This window comes from Mastigoproctus giganteus, chromosome 12, assembly GCF_048544385.1.
Source record: "Mastigoproctus giganteus isolate SK-2022 chromosome 12, ASM4854438v1, whole genome shotgun sequence".
In the NCBI taxonomy this organism is placed as follows: Eukaryota; Metazoa; Arthropoda; class Arachnida; order Uropygi; family Thelyphonidae; genus Mastigoproctus; species Mastigoproctus giganteus.
Genome location: NC_143586.1, coordinates 175,621,418 through 175,635,672, shown reverse-complemented (window position 1 = coordinate 175,635,672; position 14,255 = coordinate 175,621,418). Strand labels below are relative to the sequence as shown.

Genomic DNA, 14,255 nt, shown 5'->3' with positions numbered 1-14,255 from the left:
ATGTGCCTCTACTAATGCTAATCTGCCCAGACACAAGAGGAAAAGGTACATGATGAGAGCATCGTCAATCAGTTTGGCCATGGAGAAAAATTTTTTCTCGGTGTGGTATGTGTTTGTTAATATGAGAGCCTATTTTTGCAAGGATGGGATACACTTAAATAGAAAGGGTGCAAGAATATTTGCTGGTTCCATTGAGATGATGTTAGGTGGGTTGGAATGCTGCTGTTTGGGGTATGAATAGCCTAATAGATTAACAACAGCCATAGGCAGAGATGTAATTCTTGCATTTCTTTTATTGAAACGTACAACAGCCTCAAAAGCAAGGTGTTGGGGATTTCAAGGTCTTCTGGAAGTCCTCAAGGAACAAGCAAATACTTGGGCTGTGTTAGGGTAACTAAGGATGAAAACAGTTGCATATATGCTAAAGCTAGGAGCATAGTAAATAAATTTGATAAATATGAAATAATGGTTAGTGATATCAGAGACAGTGTTACTCAGATATAAGGGATGAAGAATTTGGATATGGGGAGTATGAGATATATGTACAGAAAAGACTTACAACACAGGAAGGAGGATTACGAGATGTGACAATAAAGTTTCAAAAATAATTTATTTAAAAATTTTATTATTGAAAATTATATGAAGGCAATGTGAGGCCATTGCCTTCAAAGGACAAATCAGGTGAATACAGAGGGTGCAGCAATGTTGTGATCGATTTTGAAGTTAAAAACTTTCACTACAATGGCAGAATGTGTGGGAGCATTGTCATGATGGAAAATGCACGACAAAGCAATTGCAGGTGGAACCCGGTGTACTCATTTGTGGAGCCTGTCCAAAACTTGACGATACAATTGTCGATTCACAGTTTCGTTGGGTGTAAGAAACTCTTTGTGGACAATTCCTTTTCGATCAAAAAAGCAAATTAACATGGTTTTCACTTTTGACATTCTCACTTTTTTGGGACTTGGCGAGAAAGCCTCCTTCCATTGTTGACTTTGCATTTTTGTTTCAGAGTTATAAGCAATACCCAGCTTTCATCCCCTGTAATCACGCGAGAAAGCAAATCTGGAACATCTTCAATACTTTCCAATATCTCATGAGAGGTTTTTCGGTACCAGCTTTGCACACAGTTTCCTCATCAACAAATTTTCAATCAAAATTAATCTAAAACTTTCCTGATTAATGTTTAGTTTTCCAGCAATCATTCTTGTGCTTAACCGCCTATCACTTTGAACAAAATCATGCACACGAACAACGTTTTCGTCATGTCGAGTCGTGGAAGGATGCCCTGAACGCTCAGCATCTTCGGCGGATTCATGTCCTTCTCGAAACTGTTTTGCCCAATTGAAAACGCATGGTTTCGACATGGTATCATTCCCATAAACTTATGCATGCAGGTAGAGATGGGGGGTTCAGGCTGCACAGCAGGAGGATGTAATGGTTTACAGTGTGGCCACTTTGACAGAAACAAAATTATTCTCGAAACTATTGCACACCTCGTGTACTCTTAGTTAAGAAGCATATAGAACCCTGGGGCTCACATCTGGTGAGTATGGGCTTGGCACACCCAGAGTCCTGAGCTGGATATCATTATTCTTCTCTTTCTTGGTGATTCCCTTCTACTTTTGACTCTCTCTCTCTCTCTCTCTCTCTCTCTCTCTCTCTCTCTCTCTCTCTCTCTCTCTCTCTCTCTCTCTCTCAGGGTTACTCGGGAACTTTTTTTTTTTCTGGTGCTGCATAAGCCTTAGGCTTCCTTGCATCATATGGATATTAATAATAATAATAATAAAATCTAAGGCAGTGCATCCAGTTGATGTGTGTGGCCAATGCAATGTTGAGTCAATTTGGAGTGACATAAACAAAAATGAGGAAAACAGAAATGCAAGTAGGTGTTTGATGTAGGAATAAAGAATAAGATGAGTGCAAAGCACAACTGTACTGAGAAATAGAGTGGGCCAGTAAAATAGAATGTATTGTAATGGAGGCTTTTAACTTTACAGATACTGACTGGAACTTTTGGGTTGGTCACACACACTAGCAAGACCTTTGTGGATTTATTGGATGACAGTTTTCTACATCAGCATGTTAGAGAGAGAACCAGATGGAGTAATACCCTTGAGCTTGATTATCAGCAGTGATTCTTCATACCATTAAGACACTTCAGACGAAAGAACTTGCTTCTTTTATCTTCGGTGGGTGACAGCAGTGCTTACAGTGCACTGATATGGGATTTCCTTAAAGTTGTAATTACTATCAAGGGTAAAGGGAAGGGTTTCTGATTTTGTATAGTTGACTACTGTAGTCTGAAACAGTTCTTAAATTCTATACAGGTGGTTGTTATTATTTGGTTTTTTAGGAGCATTAGCAACTAAGGCCATTCCCTGACCTTTCTGCATCCTCCGTATTTGGTGGTCATGGGTTCGAACCCTGGTCTAATCAAGAAGTGTGTGCTACGCACTGCTGCTCCTGTCCACCTGGCTACGGAGGCGCCCTATACAGTGGGATCAGCTGATGATGTTACCAGTGATAAATTCTAAATGGGAAGCACATTCAGTGCAGTAATTGTAGAAGCTACTAGGCTTCTACAGTTACTACACTGAATGTGCTTCTACATTTACTACGCAGATTATAGCCTCTGGTCATCCTGTATTGTTCCCCTTTACTCCAACAAATGGGCATATGTTTTTCGGAGAAGTGAGTGATCCACGCCTTCCAGTAAATTTCTCCCTCTAGTTTTACCTGGTCACAGTAGCTGAATATCCATATGATTCCGACATTTTTCACAGTATTCAAAGAACTAGTGACAGTAGCAACATAGAGGGGGGGGGAGGATTGAGGCAACTAAGATATTATATAAACTACAAAGATGAAATGTTGGCAGATTTTGAAACTTTGTTGAGACTTTCACTGTGTAGAAAATGCTCTAAAATATAATGGTGTACAGGCAATAATTTAAAAAATAAATAAAAACTGTATCACCAATCTCCAAAAATTTAGTGCAAATTAAGGATGATTGCTAAAGAACTTGATGTGGAAACTATAAAGATCGGTTGTGTGTTTGGGCCACAATGAGCAGCTTCTAGCTTGCGGACAGCAATTGTGGGTTGGAGGAATTATCCCGCTTTGTGCAAACATTTTTAACCGGAAATTAAATATTCCATTATTAAATCAACTTTTAAATTTGGAATTTCTTAACCATTTAGCACTAATGATCGACATCCTGCAGGAGCTCTCTTACCTTTCAGAAGCTTTACAGAATCCCAATGGTTCCAGTCACATAGTTCCCGGAGGAGCTATTGTGGCCACCAACAAAATCCTACAACTGCATCAATCATATGCTATACAAGCGGCATCACAAAATGTCAGGCCCAAACGTTCACTGATCCCAGGTCTTCCTTTAACAGCAGTTTTTGGAGTTGGTTTTGTTATGGCCTCTATGGCATCAGATAATGTCGTGGTATGCCATTGCCTAATTCATGGCCGATTTTGAAAGAGGCTGGCTTTAATCATAGGAAGAGTCATTGTGCATCCCACGAAATGCTCTTGAAGAGGAAAGGTGACTACAGTAGAGCTCCACTTAGTGCAGAAGGCTGATTACAAGTGAGTTTCATCTAGTTTCCAGAGGTCTATATATATAAATGGATATATATATTATTCATGAGATTCGCACCAGTAGTTATTATATCTACAGTCAATGAATTTATTCATAAGGTTACGCTATTATCCTTCTTCGATGTCCAATATTTCTAATTAATTATGTCGAATATATTTTTAAATAATTTTCTCCCAAACCATAAAGAATGCAACGTTTCCTTACCATAAACATATTTACATTCTGATTCGCACAGTCTTAATCCCCAATGAATACATTTCTTTCATTTTAAAATCACAATGGTAAAAGCATATAAATTAATTATTCAAACTATCAATGCTATTGCTGATTTGAAAAATTCTGAAAGAAATTATGAACCTAAAATTGAGAGCATGTTGAAGTGGAAAGAATTTGCAGGAATCAAAATCGAAAGTAAAAAAATTACCTCGTGACAATTATTAAATGCATTGTTTTATCCTTAAAGGATAAGTTATTAATGCAACAGGGTGATTTTAAATTAAATAAAGAAAATAACGATAATATTGAAAAAAATTTTAAACATACACTACCCGAAATCGTGGAATGTGAAATAACTTTCGTCTTGGTGGCAAGACGGTGAAAACCGAATAAGAAATTTTCTGATAAAATATGAAATAAAAATTAATGATTTTAGAGATTTTGTCAAAGACAGTTTATCTTTAAAATCGAGTGAAATTACCTTTTCAATTAAGAAAGCCAGAAAATATCTTTGAAACCATTGAGTTTAGGAGTGGTGAAGCTGAGTGAGCTTTCAGCGTAATGAATAATATTGTGACAATTAAACACATTGCAGATTATGATGACCATCGCTCAGCTATTGAGCAAAGCAGAAGATTGACAACAAATATTAATAAAGAAGTAAATTCTATATGGCAATTTTTAGAATACATTTTTCTTGAATATTTGTGAAATAATTTTTTTTTTCATGTAATCTGTGATTTTTTATGTACTTTTTCTAGAAAGTTTGTTGTTTATGTAATATTTGTTTTTATATTGTGGAATGCTTTGTGATAGCCTTTATGTTATTTGTGATATGGAAAATATTTCATGTTATTTTTTATTTGCAATATTAGAATTTTTTCATGAAAAAAATATATCCATTATATTTCCATAGTTGTTAAAAAAAAAAAAAAAAGACAAATAAAAAAATTTGCGTGTGTGCCAAGTATACGCAGTACATGGTTTATACGAAACATCCTTCGCATTTCTTTTAGGTATTTTGCTTTGTATATATCGATTACGAAATAAAAGAGCTTTTTTATTGTAAATATTTTATTGATCATTCACAGATTTTCATAATTTATGGAAGACAAGATACAATGGATTTATGATAACTAAAGTAAGAGATGTATACTTGCGAGTGCAACGTATCTAAATATCTCTGTAAAATAGTACCAATTGATGTACCGATCTTGTAGTTAAAGTGACATACGCAGCTGTTAGGGAAACCTAACGATGGAATGTAACAAAAATGCGAGACAAAAAAAGAAATTGTTGATAAATATTTGTATTATTGCAATCATACTTACTGCAGTAGTAACTTCAGGAAGCATGATTGTAATGTCATACTATTGAAAAGTTCTAAAAAGTTAGAACTCCAGACACTGTTGTATCCAGTTATCATCGTAAGGCGATTATTCATATAGCTTATTCATCTTATGAATAAGCTATATGCATATCACTCATTACTCATTGTTACAGCTTTTTTAGCAGTGGCAGAATCTTATCAAGAAATTCTGTGCTTGTGGTGACTTGTGTGATCCACTCGTATGATTTAAAATCAGATATATCTGTGCAGTATGTAGGAAATTGAAATTGATGATTATTCAGAATACTAATATTTATTTAACTAGATATCATATGATATTTATCATTTTTATTTCTTCCCCCCAACAGCTCTGTGAAATAGATCGACGGAAAATTGGTACCTTGCCATCATTTTGTTATCCGATTATGTTAATATATTTTCTCCAGCATCAACATTCTCCAGTGGTTCCAGTTATACATGAGGTAAAATTTTTATAATCATCAGAATTAGTTAAAATACACTCATATGTGTGATACTAAATAATAAAATATAAAAGTTTAATGTGTAATATTTTTCATAGTACAAATTTGAAAATCCATTAAAACTTTATTTCAGATTAATGTATTATTTAATTCTTTCAGTGTTCTTGATAATTCATTTCTTCCAATAATCATCCTGTAGCAAGATGATTGAATTCCTTTGTCCATATCTATTAACTTAATTCATGTGCTATGTACATTTATGTAATATTTATATAAAGTGATATAAAAAAAAAGTTCCAGGACAGTTTATTAAAATTATTTGAATATTGAATAAGAAAAACTTTTAATTTCATTTCATAACTTTTTAAATATATATTTTTTAAATTTCATAAAGAGCTATGAAATCAAATTTCATAATTTTTTACAGTAGATTGTAATTCAGTTGCACCTGCACAGTTTTATTTATAACTAGTGTTGATAGATAAATACTTTTGAATTGTCATTTTTTTTTTTTTTTAGAATGTCACCTGTTATAGTATTTTTGTTTTATTGAAGAAATTATCCTTAGAAACTGGGCTTAATGAAGGGGTTTGATATTTGAATGGTACAAGTGCATCAAAGGACAATGCAGTTTTATTAAGTATGGCAGAAAACATTGCACATGGTGCAGACTTGTCTCCCACATTATAAATATTATTCAGACTATCAAAATAGCAATTGAAGACAGTCTTTCAGTTCAGAAAATTGCATGGTTGTTTTGCATTAAAAATCTGGAATATTGCTCAAAAATAATTCCTATTTCCTTCAATTGAATTGGTGGAAGAAGTATTTTATTCTAACTACAGTGCCTAGCGAAGAGACCTTTGAGGTTTCTTTCAGCAGAATCGATGCCTTTAAAAATTTGACAGATACTGTGCACGTTTTTAGATTTCTTTTAATGAAATTGTATGTGTTGCATTACTATGTCATTGGTTCCTTTTTTCATACCATGTGTGTTTGCAGGGCTCTTCATTTTTTTAAATTTTATTTATTTATTATTATTATTTTTTTTTTACTAATAAACAAAGCTTCCTAAACACAAATTTTCAATATTAGCATTAGTAGTGGCAAAAAATGCAAGAAAGCAAGCAAGCTTATACGGCATCAGCCAAAAAATTAAAAAGATTAAAAAAAAAAATAAAAAAATTTCATTTCACCTGTTCATCCCCCTCCAATAGTTTGTCTAGTTCCTCCTCGAATTTATTCAAACTGTCCACTTACAAAAACAAAGGATGGGAGCTTGTTCCAGCAATCAGCACATTGGCTGAAGGCAAACTTCCATATCTATTTTGCAACCGTCCTTCCTTAGTTAGAATTTGTTCCTTCATGTGCTTAGTTTAAGCAAGAGGAAGAATTTCAAGCAGAAACGAGTTTGCTTAAGCCATTCAAAGCCTTAAACACCTCACTTAGATCACCTCACAGGTGACTAGTCTCCAAATGCTGCAATTTTAAGTCTGGGTGCGAGGTTAGCCTGTGCGGACATTGATCCTTAAAGCTCTTCAAACAGAGAAGTTTTTCCTGATTTATTTTCTGCTTTATTAGTTTAAATTGTCATATTACCTTATTTTCTAGAGTAGCTTTATATTCCTAGTTATGATACTTAGTTTAAAGTTTAACTTAGACAGAGATTTTGTAGATATTACTTAGTATCGGTAACGGTATCAAATCGACGTGTCACAAACCAAATTTTTTTTTTTTTTTTTTTTTAACCAAATTTAGTCGATTTATTAACCAACTGTTATATCAAATTATCTTCTATAAGTAGATTATAGACCTAGTCAGGAGCCTTAGTTTATTCTAAATTGAGATAGCGAGATTTGGAAGCTAATCAATACTTACGAGTCCGTAGAAATACCGTTCGTGAATTCCCGCCATTTTTACACGATAGCATAAGCTTAGTGTCGTATAGTGCATAATATAATATTGCCAATTAATCAGTAAATCTATTAATCTTGATAAACTTTATTGTCAATTAAATTGTACTTTTAACTCTATATATATATATATATATATATATATATGTAACGACTTAATCTAACAAATAATTAATACATAACTATAGTGGTACACGTGATACGGAAGTTGTATAAAGGGAACTCGTAGAAAACACTAGATACCGAAAAAAAAATATATATAACATAACTGTTTTGGGATATAACTTAAGGATTTAATTTTTGTTTTGAATTTTATTGAATTAAATCGGAATCATGACTCTGACCAGAGCAGCAAAGCAAAAGGCTCAAGCTAATGGGAGTGCTGTGGTTCAGGGGAGAACTGAGGGGGGCAGTTGCCCTCTGAATCACAGTCTATTAAAATGCACTGTTTGCTTGATGTTTGCGGAGCAGTCGGGTACGGGACATGATACTGCCAAGGGGGATGTCTTTGTGTGTGCACGATGTAAGGAGTGCAAGGAAATCAGGCGACAACTCAGCGTTGTTATGGGCCTTTATGAGAGCTTGAAGGACAGGGTGGATGCCCTCGAAGGAAATAAATTGAGGGGCCCATCAAGCTCTCAGCTGCCCACATCAACGCCAGAGCTTGCACTTGGTCATCAGGCAACACAGAAGCAGCCCCCTAGGCAGAATGCGCTGGTCCCACAGGAACTAGTAGTTGTTGGTGACTCTATTGTCAGGGAAACGGGGAACATCCTTTGTAAAAAGGATAGGTGGAATAGGACCAGGGTATGTCTGCCAGGGGCAAAGGTTGATGACGTTGTAGAACGGATATCATCTTTTAAGGGCACAAAAGGTGATATAGTTGTACACGTTGGCACTAATGATATTAAGAGTAGGAGACCGGCGGAATTACTTAGCAAGTACAGGTCACTGTTGAAAAAAAGCCGTGAATTAGGGTTGAACTTGAAAGTGTCTGCAATTCTGCCCAGACACGATAGGAGGGAGTATATGATGAGAGCCTTGTCGATCAATTCGGCCCTGGAGGGATTGTGCAAGGCTCAAGGGGTAGAATTTTTTTCAGCCTGGACTGTACTTGTTAACAGGAGAGATTGCTTCTACAGGGATGGGATACACTTAAATAGAAAGGGTGCAAGAATTTTTGCTGATGCTGTCGAGGCAGTGTTAGGTGGGTCGGAAAACTGCTAGTTGGGGGGGATACAAGGACTAATAGATTAACAGTAGCCAGTGGCAGAGGTGGAAGTGATTCTTGCACTGCTTCTATTGAAATGAGCAGAAGTCTGAAAAACAGGATGCAGGATATTTCAGAGACTGCTGGTAGTCATTGCGGTACAAGTAAACACATGGGTTGTGTTAGGGTAGCTAAGAATAGAAACAGGTGCATGTATACCTGCGTGTATACCAATGCTAGGAGTTTGATAAATAAATTTGATGAATTTGAGGTATTGCTCAAAACATCAAAGGCAGATATTGTTGAGATATCAGAGACGTGGTGTCACACAGATATAAGTAATGCGGAACTGGAATTTGGGGAATACAATGTGTATAGAAAGGATAGACAGGACAGGAGGGGAGGAGGGGTTATGCTATTAATTAAGAAACACATAAAGTCCAAGGAAGTGAAGCCAGTCGACATCGATGGACAGGGCAGCGTCGAGTCAGTTTGGTGTGACATAAGCATAGGTAAATCAAAATTGAGAGTAGGAGTGTGCTATAGGCCTAATGGCTCTGATGAGTATAATAAGATATTGTACAGGGAAATAGAGTGGGCCAGTAAATCAGAGAGTCTTATAATGGGGGACTTTAATTTCCCAGATATTGACTGGAATTTGTGGTTTGGTCACTCGCACACTAGCAAGGCTTTTGTGGATTTATTGGATGATTGTTTTCTACATCAGCATGTTCGTGAGGCAACGAGAGGGAGCAATACTCTTGATCTGATTATCAGTAGTGATTCCTCATGCATTAAGAACCTGCAGATAAATGAACCACTAGGTGGCAGTGATCACAGTGTGTTGAAGTGGGATTTACTCAAGGAGGTAACTACCATCAGAGGTAAAGGGAAGGGTTTTTGTTTTCGTAAAGGCGACTATGATGGTCTGAGACAGTATTTAAATTCTATACAGTGGGACCAACTGATGATGTTACCAACAGCAAACTCAAAATGGGAAGCATTCAAGGAACTAATCTTGGAGGCTACCAGGCTTTACATACCAACTAAGAAATATTGTTCAAGGTTTAGGCCTAAATGGTTGTCAGATGAACTAATGAGACATGTGGCAGAGAAGAAAAATGCATGGGATACATACAAATTAATGGGTGACATGGAAGCCTATGATAGATATAAGTTGGTCTGTAACCAAGTCACAAAGGAGATTAGGCAGGCAAAGGCAGACTATGAAAAATCCTTGGCAAAGGATGCAAAGAAAAACAGAAAAGAGTTCTTTACATACTTGAACTCGAAAAGGAAAGGGATGAATCAGATTGGTCCACTGGATATTGATGGTTCAACAGTTGAGGATCCTGCTCAGGTGGCTAACAATCTAAACGAGTATTTTGCATCTACATTCACGCATGAGGAGTTATTCAGGAAGGAGAATGATGTAGGTAAAGTAAACATTGGCAGTGAGCTGGATGATTTTGTAATAACTGAGAGGAAAGTGGAGGAGAGATTGTTGGGGATAAACATAAAAAAGGCACCTGGGGTGGATGGGATCTATCCAGTTATATTAAAGGAGGCAGCAAAGGAAGTAAGCAAACCCTTAGCCATAATTATGAGAGCTTCCTTGGACTCAGGGAGGTACCTATGGACTGGAGATGTGCAAATGTGACCCCAATTCACAAAGGAGGTTCAAAGGCTGACACAAGTAATTATAGACCTGTTAGTTTAACTTCTGTTCCAGGTAAATTAATGGAGGCACTGGTTAAAGAAGCACTGCAGGATCATCTAGACAAGAATTCAGTTATAGCTCAGACGCAGCATGGTTTTGTTAAGGGCAGGTCTTGCCTGACCAATTTGATTGGATACTATGATGTAGTCACAAAAGAACTGGATGCAGGGAATAACTTTGATATTATATATTTGGATCTTAGAAAGGCTTTTGATACTGTTGCACATGGAAGACTGCTGCACAAATTGGAGCAGTGTGGCATTGGAGGCAAATTGCTGCTATGGATAAGGGGATGGTTGAGTGGCAGAAGACAGAGAGTGGTAATCAATGGACACTGCTCAACGTGGACTAATGTTATTAGTGGAGTTCCTCAAGGTTCAGTGTTGGGTCCGTTGTTGTTTTCGGTGTTTATGAATGATATTGATGATGGGATATCAAGTTTAATGTCCAAGTTTGCAGATGATACAAAGGTTGGCAGGGTCGTTAAGGGCAATACTGACGCTATGCTGCTGCAACAGGATCTGGACAGGTTGAACAGATGGGCTGAGAGGTGGCAAATGAGGTTTAACATCAACAAATGTAAAGTGCTGCATATGGGAAACAGTAACCCTAGAGCAACGTATCAACTCTGCGGTACTACACTGACAGTGGTGGAGAATGAAAAGGACCTGGGGGTAATTGTGCAGGCAGATATGAAGTTCTCTGAGCAGTGCAGACGAGCTGCAAGAGTAGCTCATGGTGTCTTGTCAATGATATACAGGAATTTTTCTAGCAGGGATAAGGAGGTGATTATTCCCTTGTATAAGGCAATGTTAAGGCCACATCTTGAGTACTGTATACAGGTCTGGAGGCCTCATTTCAAGAAGGATGTAGAGCTGCTGGAACAGGTACAGAGAAGGGCAACAAGATTAGTAAATGGAACAAAGGGTTGCTCTTACGAAGAAAGGCTTAAGTTTTGCAAATTACAGAGTCTGGAGACTAGGCACCGGCGAGGTGATCTGATAGAGGTGTATAAGGCTTTGAATGGTTTGAGCATGCTCAATGCCAATGGGATTCTTCATCTTTCTCAGAATAATCACCTCAGAGGGCATAAATTCAAATTGAGGAAGGACGGATGTCGGATAGATGTGCGGAAATTTGCCTTTGGCCAGCGGGTGGTTGGTTGGTGGAACCGACTTCCATCACTGGTTGTTGAAGTTGATAGCCTAAACAAATTTAAAGCTCAACTGGACAGGTATTTCGAACGAACGGAGGGGTGAAATGGGAGTGGGTTTTTTTTTTTTTTTTTTTGTTTTTTTTTGGCTGATGCTGAATAAGCTTGCTTTCTTGCATCATATGCCTCTGCTAATGCTAATGCTAATGCTAATGCTAATGCTAATTTGCAGCATCTAAAGCCTTTCTTGGTAAGACCACCCCCCCCTTTGTTCCCCTCACTAATCTCGTCCTTCTTTAACAAGTACAACCAATTCACATTGATTGTACTCGTTAAAGCAGCTCTACATCATTCCTAAGATGTGGCCTGACCATTGCCTTTTACAATGGGATAATCACCTCTTTTTCCTTACTAGCAAACTTCCTGTATATCATTGATAAAATCTCATGAGCTGTCCTGGCAGCTTCTCTGCATTGCTCAGAGAACTTCATATCTGACTGCACGATTACTTCAGGTCCTTTTCATTTTCCAATACTCTGAGATTACCTACTCAAATGCAGTACTTTGCATTTGTGAATGTTCAACTTTAGTTTCCATTTCTCAGGTCATCTGCCTAATTTCTAGATCTTGTTGGACCAGCAGCATACCGTTATTATTGTCATTAACTCTGCCAACCTTTGTATCATTTGCAAACTTAGACACTAAGCCTGATATACCTTCATCAATATCATTAATAAATACAGAAAACAACAATGGATTCAGCATGAATCCTGTGAGACTCCACTAATTGCATTTGTAACTAAAGAACAGTGTACATTTTCTTCTCTTACTATTGTCATCTGATGCCAGATGACATTGATAAGAGAAGAAAATGAATGGGTTGCATATAAATTATCAGATGATACAGAAAGGGTAGGGTAGATATAAACTAATCTACAATCAAATTGGATTAGCCAAGAGCCAGATTATGAGAAATCTTTAGCAACGGATGCATAGAAAAACACCAAGTACTTCTTTACCTTGTATCAACTAATATTGTAATAAGTGCATTATGGACTTAGTAGCACTTGCACCAATAACTCAAACAAACAAAACAACTTTTTTACTTATGTAAACACGAGAAGGAAGGGAACGATTCACATTGGTTGACTTAACAATATCGATGGAGCAATTGTTGGTTCAGGTTGCTGACAAATGAAGAGGTATTTTACGTGTACATTCACACATGAGGAATTAAGGAAATGGATGCTAAAAGTTTATCAAACTTGAACGCGCAGCTAAATGATTTTGTAATAACTGAGGAGGTAAGTGGAAAAACAAATTGTCAAAGTTAAACATAAAAATAGCTTCTATGGTGGATGGAATCTGTCAAATTATGTTAAGAGGGCAGCGAAGGAGGTAAGCAAACCATCAGCTATAATTATGAGAGCATTTTTTTTTTTTTTTTTTTTAATGAATTTTCCAAACACGACAGTTATTAGAACCTATAGTACTTAGTACTGTGCATCAGTTGGAGGTTGAGAAGATGAAAGAAGATATTTGTTGACATTAGTCTCGGACTTCTGTAGATTGTAATTTTCAGGAAATATGTATGAAGGAAGGTTGTTCCCGAAAATGGAAGTTGAAGGAATAAATGAGGAAGGGAAAAAATGGTTCTCTGAGTTTGAAGTTGGACAGTAAAAGAATGTTGACTGGTTGCGACACATTTTCGAACTGTTTGAAAGAGAGAGAGAGTAGGAATTATAGAATTATTCAGAAGAACACTGCCCACAATGGAAGTATCTATAGAAAAGGCATGCGACAGAAACAGAATGTCTCTGAGAAAGAGAGTGGAGAGACTGTTAGAGGTGAGTCATTAGTTAACCTAACTGCCCTCTTCTGAAAGGAATCTAGAAGCCTGAGAAAGGTTTTGGTGCACTGCCCCATATGTGGGAACAATATTCCATGGTAAGGCAGATTTGCAATTTGTACAGAGTGAACAGCCATTTGGAAGAAAAGTAATGCTGAGAGGAAAAGACAAGATGTAGTTTTTTAGCTTCAGAGGAAGCAATATTTTTTAATGTGCGTATGACAAGAGAGAGAGGTTAGCATTAGTTGAGGCATATGATGCAAGAAAACAAGCTTATACAACATCAGCCAAAAAAAAAAAAAAAAAAAAACCCTTCCCATTTCACCCATCTGGTCACTCGACAAATTCCCATCCAGTCACTCGACGAACTAAACAAATGTTTGTCTAGTTCAGCCTTAAATTTATTTAAGCAATCAACTTCCACAACAACAGATGGAAGTCTGTTCCAGCAATTAACTACCTGCTGGCTAAAGGCAAACTTCTGCACATCTATTCTACAACTGTCTTTCCTCAATTTGAATTTATGTCCCCCTCAGTTTCTTAATCTGAGCAAATGGAAGTATCCCATCAACATTGAGCCTGCGCAAACCATTCAAGGCTTATACACCTTGATTAGAAGTCAGCTTAACCCCTAATAGAGATATATGATCTTGTCTAGAGATGGTAGTGCCATCAAAGATAAGCATAGGAGCAGAAGAATCCTTTTTACGAGATATAAGACAGGACTGAGTTTTAGAGGGATTGAAATAAACTAAGTTATCTTTTCGAC

At 36.8% G+C, this 14,255-nt stretch overlaps 1 protein-coding gene across 1 annotated transcript in view; it reads left to right on the top strand.

The window, feature by feature from the left end:
* LOC150077612 (terminal uridylyltransferase 4-like) overlaps window positions 1-14,255 on the top strand; it is a 753,631-nt gene that overhangs the window by 215,489 nt on the left and 523,887 nt on the right. Inside the window, exon 7 of the mRNA XM_090385959.1 lies at window positions 5,528-5,641. Within this exon, the coding sequence (XP_090242085.1) occupies window positions 5,528-5,641 (114 nt within the window). The remainder of the gene's footprint in view (window positions 1-5,527; window positions 5,642-14,255) is intronic.